General features: G+C 44.6%; 1 protein-coding gene across 4 annotated transcripts; it reads right to left on the bottom strand.

Annotated features, from left to right (window-relative positions):
• Positions 1–399: 399 nt before the first annotated feature.
• wdr91 (WD repeat domain 91) lies at positions 400–12245 on the bottom strand. Of its 4 annotated transcripts, none has more exons than XM_079363724.1 (18): positions 12142–12245; positions 10989–11132; positions 10684–10863; positions 10398–10604; positions 10221–10304; positions 10017–10126; positions 5291–5462; positions 4960–5157; positions 3847–4055; positions 3701–3755; positions 3487–3582; positions 3066–3160; positions 2673–2826; positions 1940–2048; positions 1517–1629; positions 1305–1412; positions 790–879; positions 400–703 (listed from the first exon to the last, which is right to left on the bottom strand). In XM_079363724.1, the coding sequence occupies exons 2-18, from the start codon at positions 11109–11111 to the stop codon at positions 539–541; spliced, it is 2268 nt and encodes a 755-aa protein (XP_079219850.1). In that variant the 5' UTR covers positions 11112–11132; positions 12142–12245; the 3' UTR covers positions 400–538. The 4 variants fall into 4 exon arrangements, with proteins under 4 accessions (XP_079219850.1, XP_079219852.1, XP_079219851.1 ...); XM_079363726.1 differs by having other exon boundaries at positions 10989–11125; positions 12142–12241; XM_079363725.1 differs by lacking the exon at positions 12142–12245 and adding an exon at positions 11957–12128.
• Between the last annotated feature and the right edge of the window lie 78 nt (positions 12246–12323).

Here is a 12323-nt window from a genome sequence, read left to right as displayed (position 1 = left end):
GGAGCCTCATTCTTTACCTTTTCTCATTTTTTTCTGGAGGTCTACTTGCTTGGGTTTCAACTAAGCTAGTCTGTTTTCCCTCTCAAAGTAACAGATGGATGCATCTCAACAGTTCATCTTCAAGAGTTTGAAACCCCTCCGTTGTGGTTTGACAATAGGGGCCCCAAAACAGCATCTTGCAGAGGGCTCTCCAAAGAGCTAGAAACGGACTCGTCTACATAAACAGGGCAAACATGAATTGAACTGTTTTTATAGGCTGCTGGTTTGAGGAGGTGCTGCAGCATCTACTTCCTGCACTGAGGGACTCTCTGCTGGATGTGGCGTGAGGCTGCTTGATGACAGTTTAGAAAGATGATAAAAGATCAATTCCTCTGCTGAGAAAGAAACAAGCTCTCAGTATTTAGTTTCAGTTGGATTTTAATGTTAATGTAAAATTAAAAACATCTTAATGGCCTTTTGAAACAGATCGCTACAATGTTTGTTAGATACTGTTACCACGACAACGACATTAAAACTCTGACGACCTTCAGCACCTCCGTCAGGACTTCTGTGCCAGGAGCGTGCTCAGTTTGATCTTTCCGTCCATGGAGGCGGTCAGACAGGTGCCGCAGTCCACAGCCGAGCACCAATCAACCGTCACCACCGGAGCTTTGTGCCCTCCCAGTGACAGCACGCTCTCCAGAGCTGGCTCCCCATTGGTGAGCTGGAGGATAAAAAAAAAAACATTGAAGGAGGATTTCAATAAAAGTTTGAGAATTAAAAGGTTTGAACTGTGCTGATGATGTTTACTCTGTATATGAGTCCCCCGCTGCTCGAACAGGTCAGGACGTGTTGTCCTTCAGAGTCGAAGGCGAAGAGTCGACCTCGAGGAACCTGAACCTGAACAGGAAGTCATTCACAAAATGTATTTAAAGTGTCCCATTTGTTTATCAGATTTATCCTCAAAGACTTTGGTACCCAACTTGAGGTCCGGGCCCCCTGAGGAGGGGCGCCTGAGATCTCAGAGGGGCTCAGAGGAGGGGTCAGGTTATAAAATCATGTTAAAACATTACTGGGACATTTATACAGAGGCCTCTTGGTAAGAACACGTGTGTAGGATCAGATTTCATCAATGAACACAACGGCAATGAATCACTTTTTTTTCTGTGAGGGATCGGGGGGGGGGGGGGGCTCAGAGAATCCACTGGTCTAAGTCATTAATACAACTTTAATATTTGTGGAGCTTCAGAAAAAGAGAAGTAAATGAGAAGGTCGAGGAAACTATGGGATGAACTTTATGTTATCTCCATGGAAACGCTGCTCACTTGTTTGTACCCGCTGTAACCTGACAGGACGAAGGGCCCCGTGGCGTCCTGAGGTAAAACTTGCTCTGACTGCTTCACGCCACACCGATGGATGTTCCACTGGACGAACTAAAAAACAAAAAAACACACGTTCATGTTCTTTATTTAAAAATGTTTTTCTTTCCAAACGTTCAACGTTTTCTGACGTGGACCCCCAAATGTTGAACACAGACCTTTCCATCCTCGCCGATGCTGAAGACGGTGTTTTCATCGTAGCTGAACTCCACGCTGTAAACTTCTCCATCGTGAGCCCTCCAGCTCATCGCGCTCTCATAGCGCTGCATATCTGCAGAGAGAATTAAAGGCACAGTCTGTAAGTTCGGCCACCAGGGGGCTCTTAGTCAAAACAACAAAAATATGACGATGAAGCCGGCGGGGAATCACGGGAGTGATTCTGTCTGCTTCTCCACCCCTGATTAAAATTAACTCAACGTCCACCGTGGTCAAGATAATCCGGCAAAACCAACTTGAGGAAGCGAACATGTTTACCTCTTTAACAGCATCGCCCCCTGCTGTTACTTCACAGATATTACACTCTACGTTTTTTAGACTATAACGTAATTAGAGAATAATTTGAGTTTCTGAAAGTCACTGACCGAACAGTCTGATGCATCCGTCAGCTGCTCCGGTCACCAGCAGATTCCCGTTGTGGTTGAAGGCTGTGCAGTTTATAGCTATTGGTTCAGGTTCCAAAGAGAACTGGACCTAAGAGACGGACAGAACCATGAATATCCGACAGCTACACCAACACAACGGCGTCATTTTTCTTCCTGTAAAACATTTCGACATTCATGTCTCATGACTTCATGGAAGCCAACGATCCAGTTGAATTCATCTTCACGTTTTGTCACGCCTACGATCCTGAGATTGGTTCTGTCCTGCATTAAGGCGCTTCTCTTCTCTGAGCTGGGAAGCAGCTCACGATCTTTTGGTTCTGAAAGTCGAAACGTTTTAAGAACTAAAACTGCGAGGAATGTCTCAAGTGATAGCTGAGCCAAACTTGAATCAATCAAAAGTATCTTAACATGGAAAAAAAACAGAAATATTTTGCTCCCAGTGAGGACAGAAAGATGAAGTCAAGTCGGGAAGATAATAGTGTCACAAACTGTTTTTCATGCACATTTTGAAATTTGGTAACATATTTTTCTGACGTGTGCCAAACCACATGAAAGCAGAGTTTGATACTCTTCATCAGGATCATGGAGACTTTAAGATTTGATGCGATGAAACATGCTGAGCGGGGCGACGACTGAGTCTGTTGTAGTGAGATGAAGCTCCTGTTTCTGGACTTAAGTCACGTTCACGTGTCGTAGTCCTGGTCTCTCTCACCTGTTGTTTCACAGTCTTCGTGTCCCACAGCAGCAGCTGTCCTGACACCGGTAAAGGAAGTCGAGGGGCGCCGTCGAGGCTCCCGGAGCGACTGAGAGCTGCAGCTGAACAGACAAAGGACGAACCGCTGGGACTGCAGGCTAAAGACAAGATGCTGAGGGACACGGAGGGAGACATGAAGAACATCGTCAGAGAGCGTGCTGCATGTGACGAAGTCTTCGGGTTATTTGCTGCTACTTTTTCCACACATTGTCATGAGATTAACAAAAAGCTGGAACGCCTGTTTAACTCACAGACACGGGACTGATAACAGTTTTCTCATCTCGCTAACAAGAGAAAATCCTCAAATACGATTTACTGCCCGTTTTATCAGCTGAAGGCCGGCAGGTTTACCGTGGGTGAGTTTCATCGATGTTCATTTCGTAGAGATTCTTCTTGGCGTCTGTATCATAGAGTCGCACTGTGCCGACTCCACTGCCAAGTAATAACTGCCCACAGAAACACACACACACACACACACACAGTACAGTGTTAGTACAGTGTAGAGCTGCTGCTGATGCCACAACATGATTCATCTACGTTCTTTTCCTGTTTTCTTGTTGATATATCGATTGAATAAAAGCAAAAATATAAAGCACTACTTCAAAAAAAAAAAAATCCCTGATGGTCGTTACAATGAGAGGTGATGGTTAACTTTTGTAACCTAGCAACAATGAGCGCCGGTGAGAAGCGCTCTGGGCCGAGGCTCTTTGTCCTGCCACCGTTAAAAAAGGCGTCGTCTAATAACGTGAACCTCTCTGTGCTCGTTTCGTACCAGCCTGTCAGGTTTGGTGGCCCACTCCAGAGACAGCAGAGGAGACTTGGACATGATGGTGGCTTTGGTCTGCATTATGGGGTTGAAGGACCACACCTGAGGACGACGTGAAAGATTAATAATGACGACGTGTTTCATTATTTAGTTCAGCACAGTTAGAATAATATGGCTGTTTTTCTGCCTCTAACTCCAACGACAGGCGAAACCGACTCACCTTGATGACGCCGTCTACGTCCAAACTGGCAACGCGGCGACCCGAACTGTCAACCCTGAAACACAGAAGTAGATCCGGTTGATGACAGGAGCTGCTGGTGTTATTAGAAGACAAACCAGCGAGCGTGATCTGGGTTGATGTCAAACCTGCAGTGCATGATGGAGGAGTGGTGTTCTCCGTACTCCTCCTGGCTGAGTTTGATAAAAGGCTGTTCCGTCGACAGGCCTCCTCCCTCTGCTCCTCCTCCTCCTCCTGAGCTCTTGGTGTTGGAGGAGGCGGAGGAGGGCTCTGGAGGTTCACCGGTGGTTTCTGCCACAGGCTCGACCTCCCCGGCCTCCCCCTTCTTCTCTGGTGCCTGAGGACAAAACACGGAGAGATGTTGGTGAAAAAAAAAAGAGTCACAGTACGGTGAGGCTAAGGACGCACTCACACTAGTCAAACAAACTGCACGTCGTAGCGGGTGAAGCAAGGTTTGGATTGCAGAGTGCGAGTGCACCCTAAACACTTTAAAAAGAGAAATTTAGCACTAAAGCGTTTGATAGCATGCCAACGGCCTGTCTTTTGATGGAAATGGCGGCTAAAGTTAGCTTGCTAAGTTGCTAACTCTTGTAAGCTATTTTATTACGTTTTTTGACCTAAAGCAGTGTATAGCCTATATCGGCAGCTCTTATTTTGAAAGGTTCAAGGAACGGGAGAGTGTGGTTCAGGACCCGTGCGGGGTTCTCCCGCCGTGTGCGGCAATAAAGGAGCAGACGTGCAACGTTCAACTCTATGAAGACTCCGTACTTTATTTTATATTTTCCCAAGTATATGAGTCATAAACACCCTCGGTTACACTCTTTACACACATAATATACATCGGGCTAATTAACTTCTTCAAGGGGTAAAATTTGGTCCTTTGCTCTCCAAGCAATAACAATTATTTCCAATAAATTTCTGTTGGGGAATAAAAGCAAAAACTTAATTGGAGACGTTGGAAATGTTTGGTTTTTTTCTTTGGAGGGAACTAGGCTAACAGTTGCTACCTGCTTCCAGTCTTTATGCTAAGCTAAGCTAACCACCAGTTGGAGTAGTAATTAGCTTTTATATTACACATTTCTACAGTTTTTCAAAATGTTCAGCTTTTCCTTTAAAATGACGATATGATACGACGCGGTACGAGATATTTTCTGCTCTTGGACTCCGGTGCTGCGTTCATTAAGCTGACTCTACAGTAGAATCAGTAAATACAAGAAAATCAAGACCCGGCCTTTAGATACCTGTGAGGGCGGCTTAGAGAAAAGCTCCTTCCTCTCTTTCTCGTGGTCCTGGATTCTCTTGTGTCTCGGGTGTGCCTGCTGGTTTGTTGACTGGTTTGAGGACTGTTGGGACTGGGAGCTCACAGGGTCACCGGTTGACGCCTGGCTCGACACCGGCTTCACTTCCTTAGACTGGACCACTTCTTTAGATTTTGCAGGCTAGAGAGCACAAATTGATTTTAGGTCAAATGGTTTTAGATCTCTGTTACGACTTTGACTCGATTGTGTTCGTACTCGTAGTTGATTCTGTTTTCAGTCACGCTTGGTTGTCAAAACTGGATTTAGCTCTTACTGGATTGGACGGCAGGTCCTTCCTGCCCACAGCTACCTGGCTGGGGGAGGACACCGTGGCGACTTGAGCAGGTTTCCCAGGAGTGCGTTTGCCCTGTGGTAGGAATGTGGAGAAGAAGTTTCTGGAAGGAGTGGTGGTGGCGCTGACGGTGCGTGTGCTCGACACCAAGTCTCTGTGAGGATGGAAACACAAACAAAGCATCGACTGAGTACAATAATGAACTCGAGATTTGATTTACTCAAACATTGAAAACAGACTGATCGTCCCTATTCCATCAATAAAGAGTTAAAGAGTCAACGTGGAAACAGATATGGATGGACTTGCAGGAAGCCGCCAACAATAGAAGAGAGACAATAGAACTACGAAATATGAAGAATGCACTCCTTTCTGAGCAGACTCTAACATCAAACTGATTCAGACTTTGTAATGAATGGCTGCACGTTTAAATGGTGCCTACTTTTTCAGCGAAACACCAGCTGTTGTAAAATTAAGTTTTCCCAAACTCCAGAAGAGAACAGGAAAGCTTTACACCGTTGTTGGTTTACATTTCAAGCAAACCCAGAATAATTGAGGGTAGGCACCGAGCTGATTTCTTTCCATGCTTACAGGGTCATTTGGTAGCCTTGCAAGCTAACTTCCAACAAGCTATGAAGCAGTGCGAGTTGTTCCTAATAACTCTTAAATCGAGCGAAGGTTAGGACCAGCGTTGGGACAAAATGAGGCCTTATTGCTATTTTTCCCCGGACCGGCCTATTAAAGACAAATCCATTAAAAGGCGTTGAAGGTTGGCTGAAGAGGACCTCAACAGTACCTGCCCTGTTTTAGTCTACAGACTACGTAAGAGCTGTTCCAAAATCAAACGGGTTCTCGTCACCGTCGTTCTTTTTCCCCCCGAGTTACTGGCGGCCTTGTGGTCCATCTCTGTGTAGGTTCTCCGTAAGATCCAAAGGCAACTGGACTTGGTTAAACATCTCAAAAAACGTTTTAACTCTCCTCCGAAATGCTTCTTCAGTTCCAATCTAACTGGAGGACGGAGCAGAATGCTAAGGCAGCTGATGACTCTCAAGTCATCCTTGATTATGAGCATTTTCGTATTGAACGTTTAGAACTGAAGAAGCCTTTCAGAGGAGAGGGGAAACTTTTTAAACGTTCTTCAACCAAGTCCAGCTGCCTTGGGATCAAGCCTTGAACAGACGGACCGGCCAATCCAACAGATGCCTGAGTTGACAGATTGCCAAACCAAGACTGGTCGCATTTCCACCAGTTCCTGTATTGAGCAGGTAATGGAGACAATGAGACAACATAAACTGTGAAGGACAAAGACGAGTTCAGCAACACGAAAGACGACGTCACTGACAAAAGGACCAACAACAGCAGTCATGGTGGGACGTCGGGGGAGTCTCCTACGTCTCAGGTGCAACAAGGTGGAGTGGTTTCCCAACATGCAACAGGTGTCACTTACCTCAGTGAACAACTTATCATCTTGATAGCTCACTGAATCGGTTATTTGTAGGTCTTTATCTTTATGGCAACCTTTCTCAACACATGGGGGAATTATCCCCGGCTGGGGTTGACTGTGGCCAGAGTAAGTCGTGGAGGATGAGTAAGTAAAGTTTACACCAAAACACAACTTCAGTTATGTTGTCTGATGGTTTCTAAAGGGGGATTGTATTTTAGTTTGAGAGAAAAGAAAGTAGCCCAAATCTCCTCGGTGTGATACAGCGTCCGGCAGTCGTAAAGAAAGTCGTATGAACGTCGCAAGAAATGAGAAAAGCTACTGCGAGGTTAAAGACAGAGAAAAGACGTTTGATGTCAGGTCAGCAAAGCAGTTCAGTCTTTACAGAAATACATCGTAAAGTGATACTGAACACATCGACTGTAGTTTATAGTTCAACAAGCTGTCGGTTCAAGGACTGAGGTTCAAATGTGGACAGCTGAAATATCTGTCAACAGAGAATGGACCTATTTACCCAAGTCTTGTTGTACAGAGTGGACGTAAAGAGAATGAACTTTGAAATCAGCCTGTCATTGTTATTGTCATCGTATTTTTGGATTAGCGACAAATACAGTACAGGTGTCAACGCAGTTTAGCTAGGTAGCTACGCCTTAATTCAGGAAGTGCATCTTCCCTGGTTGGAGCGGTTTTCTTGTGAGGGAGCGTGGCTTTCATGTGAGGGGCGTGGTTTTCATGTGAGTGGGTGTGGTTTTCGTGTGAGGGGCGTGGTTTTCATGTGAGGGGGCGTGGTTTTCATGTGAGGGGCGTGGTTTTCATGTGAATGGGTGTGGTTTTCATGTGAGGGGCGTGGCTTTCTTGTGAGTGGGTGTGGTTTTCATGTGAGTGGGTGTGGTTTTCTTGTGAGGGGGCGTGTGTTCCTGTGAGGGGGCGTGGTTTCAGGAAAAAGAAAGTTCAGAAACTTGGACACATTTATTTACTAAAATTTCGCCTGGTGGTTAACAAGAATTTATTCTGTTAAATTAGCCTGTGTCCTCTTAGCATTTCTTAAGGGCAGAAAAGAGCTGGCTGTCCTGTCTCCATGACAACAGTCTGTTGACAACAGCGGCCGTATGACCAACACTGCTCTGTTACTTTTTACTGCATGTATTTTATTGTAGATTATTTATTTCCCGATCTGACACGGAGCGAGGACGAAGTGGATACAAGACACGATACGTAGGCGGGAATATCAGACATTTGGAAGAGAAAGCCCGTGAAGTCAACAGCGCCTTTTCTGAAAAGGTTGAAAGACCGCTCGGTCACGTGACCGCACAAAAAAAATCAAAGCACTCGGATAAAAGACGCTGGACGCTGCCCTCCTGCTGCCACAAACACTACTGCTGGTGTACACGGGACAAAAACAAACGTCATATGAAATAAACGTTTCTTATCTAATCACACAGACTTCGATGGTTTTCCTTGTTTCTAGAAGCTTCCGGTGGACAGGTGGGAGCAGTGCATCATGATTCAATATGACAGCATGTTTCTGTACGTCCATGTCAGATAAACAAATACAGAAAATGAAAAAGTGCTTTAACTGAAGCACGACTTCTCGACCAGCCAGGAACAGGCTTTCGCCATTTCTACGCTGGCGGCCTTTGATGTTGGCTTTGGGACTTAGAGAAGAACCAGCTGGCTTTTCTCATGACTGGACTCATGACATGCAAGTGTGGCTGGACTGGGACTCCCGAATGAGCCGACTGAGCAGCAAAATCTTTAAAAAAATAATAATAATTTTTTTTTTTTTTTTTAAATCACATTTTTCTTTCAAGTCAAATCTGAGAAGGTTTTTTTTCTTGACTTGTCCACCACAGATTTTTCCTGCTCTTCTACACTGGACGCCTCGTTATTCCTAACTTCAGTGACGTCTCTGATCAGTTAAACTGGTATTTTTGAGTCGATGGGATCAGTGTGTCATCCTGTGAGAGGGTTTTTAAAATAAAAGGTGGTACGAACAAGAAAACAACAATTCATGAGGTGAATTGTTTATTTGGAAACAGCACAGAGAGTAAAAGTAGCATAAAGACTAAAAAGCATTAACAATAAATGAGTTCAGATATTCTTAAATAGACGTTTGAATTCACACAAAAAACACAAAATCATCCGGGTTCTGTGTGTTTGAACGAACTTAAATACAAAATAAAAGATTCTGGATGAATATTTAAATAAATGTATAAAGAGGATTTTTGAGAAAAACATTTGGACATTTTGTCTGAACAAACAAAACGTTTAGTTTTAGTTTCAAACATCGGATTTCTCCAGATTCTCAGAAATCAGTTAAAATGTGAATATTTGGACTTTGTTCAAAGGTTAAATATCAGGATTCAAATGTAGCATCATGTAGCAGCAGGTCAGCCGTGACACAGTGAGGGAGATATGCACGCTGGACGTGTCACACTGTAACCCTTTAAACTTTAAAACCAAGAAAAAAAATAAATAAATAAAGGAGGAAGCATGCTAACATGCTTACATCATACAGGTTTCATGGCACATCCTCTGTTTGGTACGGTGGCTGGGAAGTCCAAACCAAAGTCACAAAGTCAGAAACACTTTGCCGCAGTTTTTAAAACATTTTGACGAGATGCAAAAACTCTTTTAGAAGCGCAGAGATCGACAGAATCTCCTCAGTCAGTGAATGTAGCAGATGCTGTTTTACTTCACCTTCAACCCTGAAGCCTGAACTCCACCAGGTGTGTGTTTGCTCCCTCTCTGCTCTGCGCTCACACGGATCTGGTGGAAGTTCTGGGTCAGTCACAACATTTGGTCCGTTCCTTTTCCAGGTAAATTCTGTCGTTTGTAAATCGTCCTCGTTAAATGCGTTTATGTTCATTCGTCTCAAGCTTTCAAGGGTTTCACACTTTGGACGTTTGTTTGGCCCTTCCCAGCCACCGTAGTTCAGTGATCAGGATTAAACAACAGAAACACATCAGGAAGAGAAAAAGAGCGATGGAAGCTGGAAGTTAAGATCTGAGGGATGCTCTCAGAGAGAATGTTAAACATGGCTGCCACCTGTTAATAAAACATGTCCACTACGTCCCCTCTCCTTCAAAGCATGGCAGACATTCGGACGTAACCACGGAGTCTCAAGCGACCGATAAATAACAAAGAACGACTTTACCGCCTGACTCTTCACTTCAAGTGAACAATCAGAAAAAAAGCGCAGAATGGCAGCCATCTTAGTTGTAGTCAGTCATCAGTAAAGAGAGTGTCACAGTGGTGTTAGTGTCTCACAGCTCAGTGTCTCCCAGGCGGTCCATGTTCTGGACGTAGACCGGCAGCTTGTGGTGGACCACCTCGTCTCCGTCCCTCTGGTCCCGGTTCTCGGTCTGCAGGGCGAACAGCTGGACGAGGAGACGAGACGGGTGAGACACAGACTCCATCGGTCCACAATCAAGACAAGAGAAACTGCAGACTGCTTGTTTTTATTTTTCTCACCAGCTGGCGGAGCTGTTCGTTCTCTTCCGTCAGGCTGGTCATCCTCTGGACCTCGGCATCGAAACTCAGAAGAACCGGCTGAGGTAGTGAACGTTAAGGAGCAGAAAGACTGACACACACACGTGACTCTATAATCTACCGACAAAGTGGACACGGAGGACTGATCAGAAGGATATGCATACACTGGAAGAGGACAGACAGGAAGTTGTGAAGTGAAACCAGGAAGGTGTCGGCCCACTGACGCGAGAAGTACGGAGAGAAGGCCGGGTTCTGCTCGGGGATCGGGATAAAAGGCAGGATGAACCAATCGCGCCACTCGGCCTGAACCTGCAGCTCCAGCGACTGCTTCTGGAAAAACTCCTGAGTTTTCTCCAGGTTTCCTTTCTGGAGAAAACGTGAAGGAAACGGTTTGAACCGTCGTGATGTCTCAGGAGCTTACGGAGTGGTGTTTGAGTTTTTCTACCTGGATGGTGTTGATGACGTAGTATCTGTACAGGCTGGTCCGCAGCTTGTTGACCGTCGCTCTGTAAACGTCCTCCAGTCTGCAGAACAGACGTCTGTCCAGGTAGAGCCAGTACTCCTTCAGACCGAACAAGTCGAAGTTCTGGACAAACTGCTGCAGCTGATCGATGATTTTATCCACCTGCAGTTTGGAGAGGTTCGGGATTAAAAGGGGAGTGTTTATATTTTACACGACGCCCGGGTTCAAGTCAAAACAAACATCTTTAAATCACGGGTCAAGGTTGACCCCCGTGATAATAACCTCACCCTGAAGCCTTTCTCCTTGTCGGCCTTGATCTCAGTGTCCAGGTTCTTCAGGGTGTTGGTGAAGCCGCGGTAGATCAGGTACTCCCTCACGTGTTCGTCGGTCCTCTCCACCGCAGACCCCATGGTGACCTACGACCCTGCAGGCTTAAATACAAGACACCTTAAAATACTAATGTGTGAGCCGACCGGTCAAAGTCAGTGAATCAGCTTCAGCGGCCAGGTATTCTTGCACGCACACGTACTTGTTTCCTCTACTTCGTTAGCAGTTTGTGAAATAACTTGAAGTTATTCTAACGGCAACAGGAAACACATGAAAACCAAACAATCACTAATAAAGACAGTGTATGACTGAAACAACTTGTGACTAACCATATAAACGATGATCATCAGAATAACTTTATACATATCATTAAAAAAACAAAACAATATTCTCCAAAGTATCAACCCATGTATGATGTATTGATCCGTTCATGCACAGACACAAACAGGAAGTATGCACACCAAAAGAATAACCTGAAGATCTGAGGGACAGAACTTAAAGTTTCAACTATTGAACTATTATCTGTCTTTGTGTTTGTGAATCTAACGGTGTCAGCTGAGGAGAGGTCATGATGCTGAAGAAAAAGGGGAAAAAAGCCTGCAGGCCAAAGTCCATTCAAAAATCCTGCAAAACTGTAAACACGAACAGTGACTAAAAAGGGTCTTTTTCACTTTGCACTCTGCAAAAACAAAATATCAACAACCTTATCATGTGTGACTGAGTGAGACTAAACATATCTACATTTGAATCAAAGTGTTTTTGAAGCACTGCTGTGCGCCATCATAACAAACGCGTCGGGTACGTGGTTTATAATATCACATATTTCAAAAAACAATAAAGAAAAGGTAAATAAATTATATGCCGAATTAACAAACAAAGTCCCCTTTTTGTAAGAAACGCCTTCAATCGTGACTGAATAATTACTTACCGCAGTTAAAACTCAAGTTTATTTTAAATGCAGAGAATTTGCGACGGAGTTCGGTTAATCTAAGACAAACGGCAAAAAACGCCGTTTGACGTCACCGTAGATGCGACGTGAGGAGTTCAGAGTCCAGTTAGAGGACGGAGATGTTTATGTTTATGTTTCTTTATGAATAAAAAATGTACACTTACATCAACAACGCACAAACTCTCTTCCTGTTTTTCTTCCCTTCCTCCTGACAGTCATGTGACCACTCGAAGTACTGTAGTAACCATGGTAGTCATTTTAGTGGAGCGCCCTCTGGTGGTCAATATGTCACACAACAACTCACGGATGTAAAAATCCCTAAATCCAACAAAACATAATCTTTTAA

The sequence above is a fragment of the Symphodus melops genome (assembly GCF_947650265.1).
Source record: "Symphodus melops genome assembly, chromosome: 16".
Lineage (NCBI taxonomy): Eukaryota > Metazoa > Chordata > Actinopteri > Labriformes > Labridae > Symphodus > Symphodus melops.
Note: the sequence above shows the minus strand (reverse complement) of the source record. Positions and strands in the feature narration are given on the sequence as shown.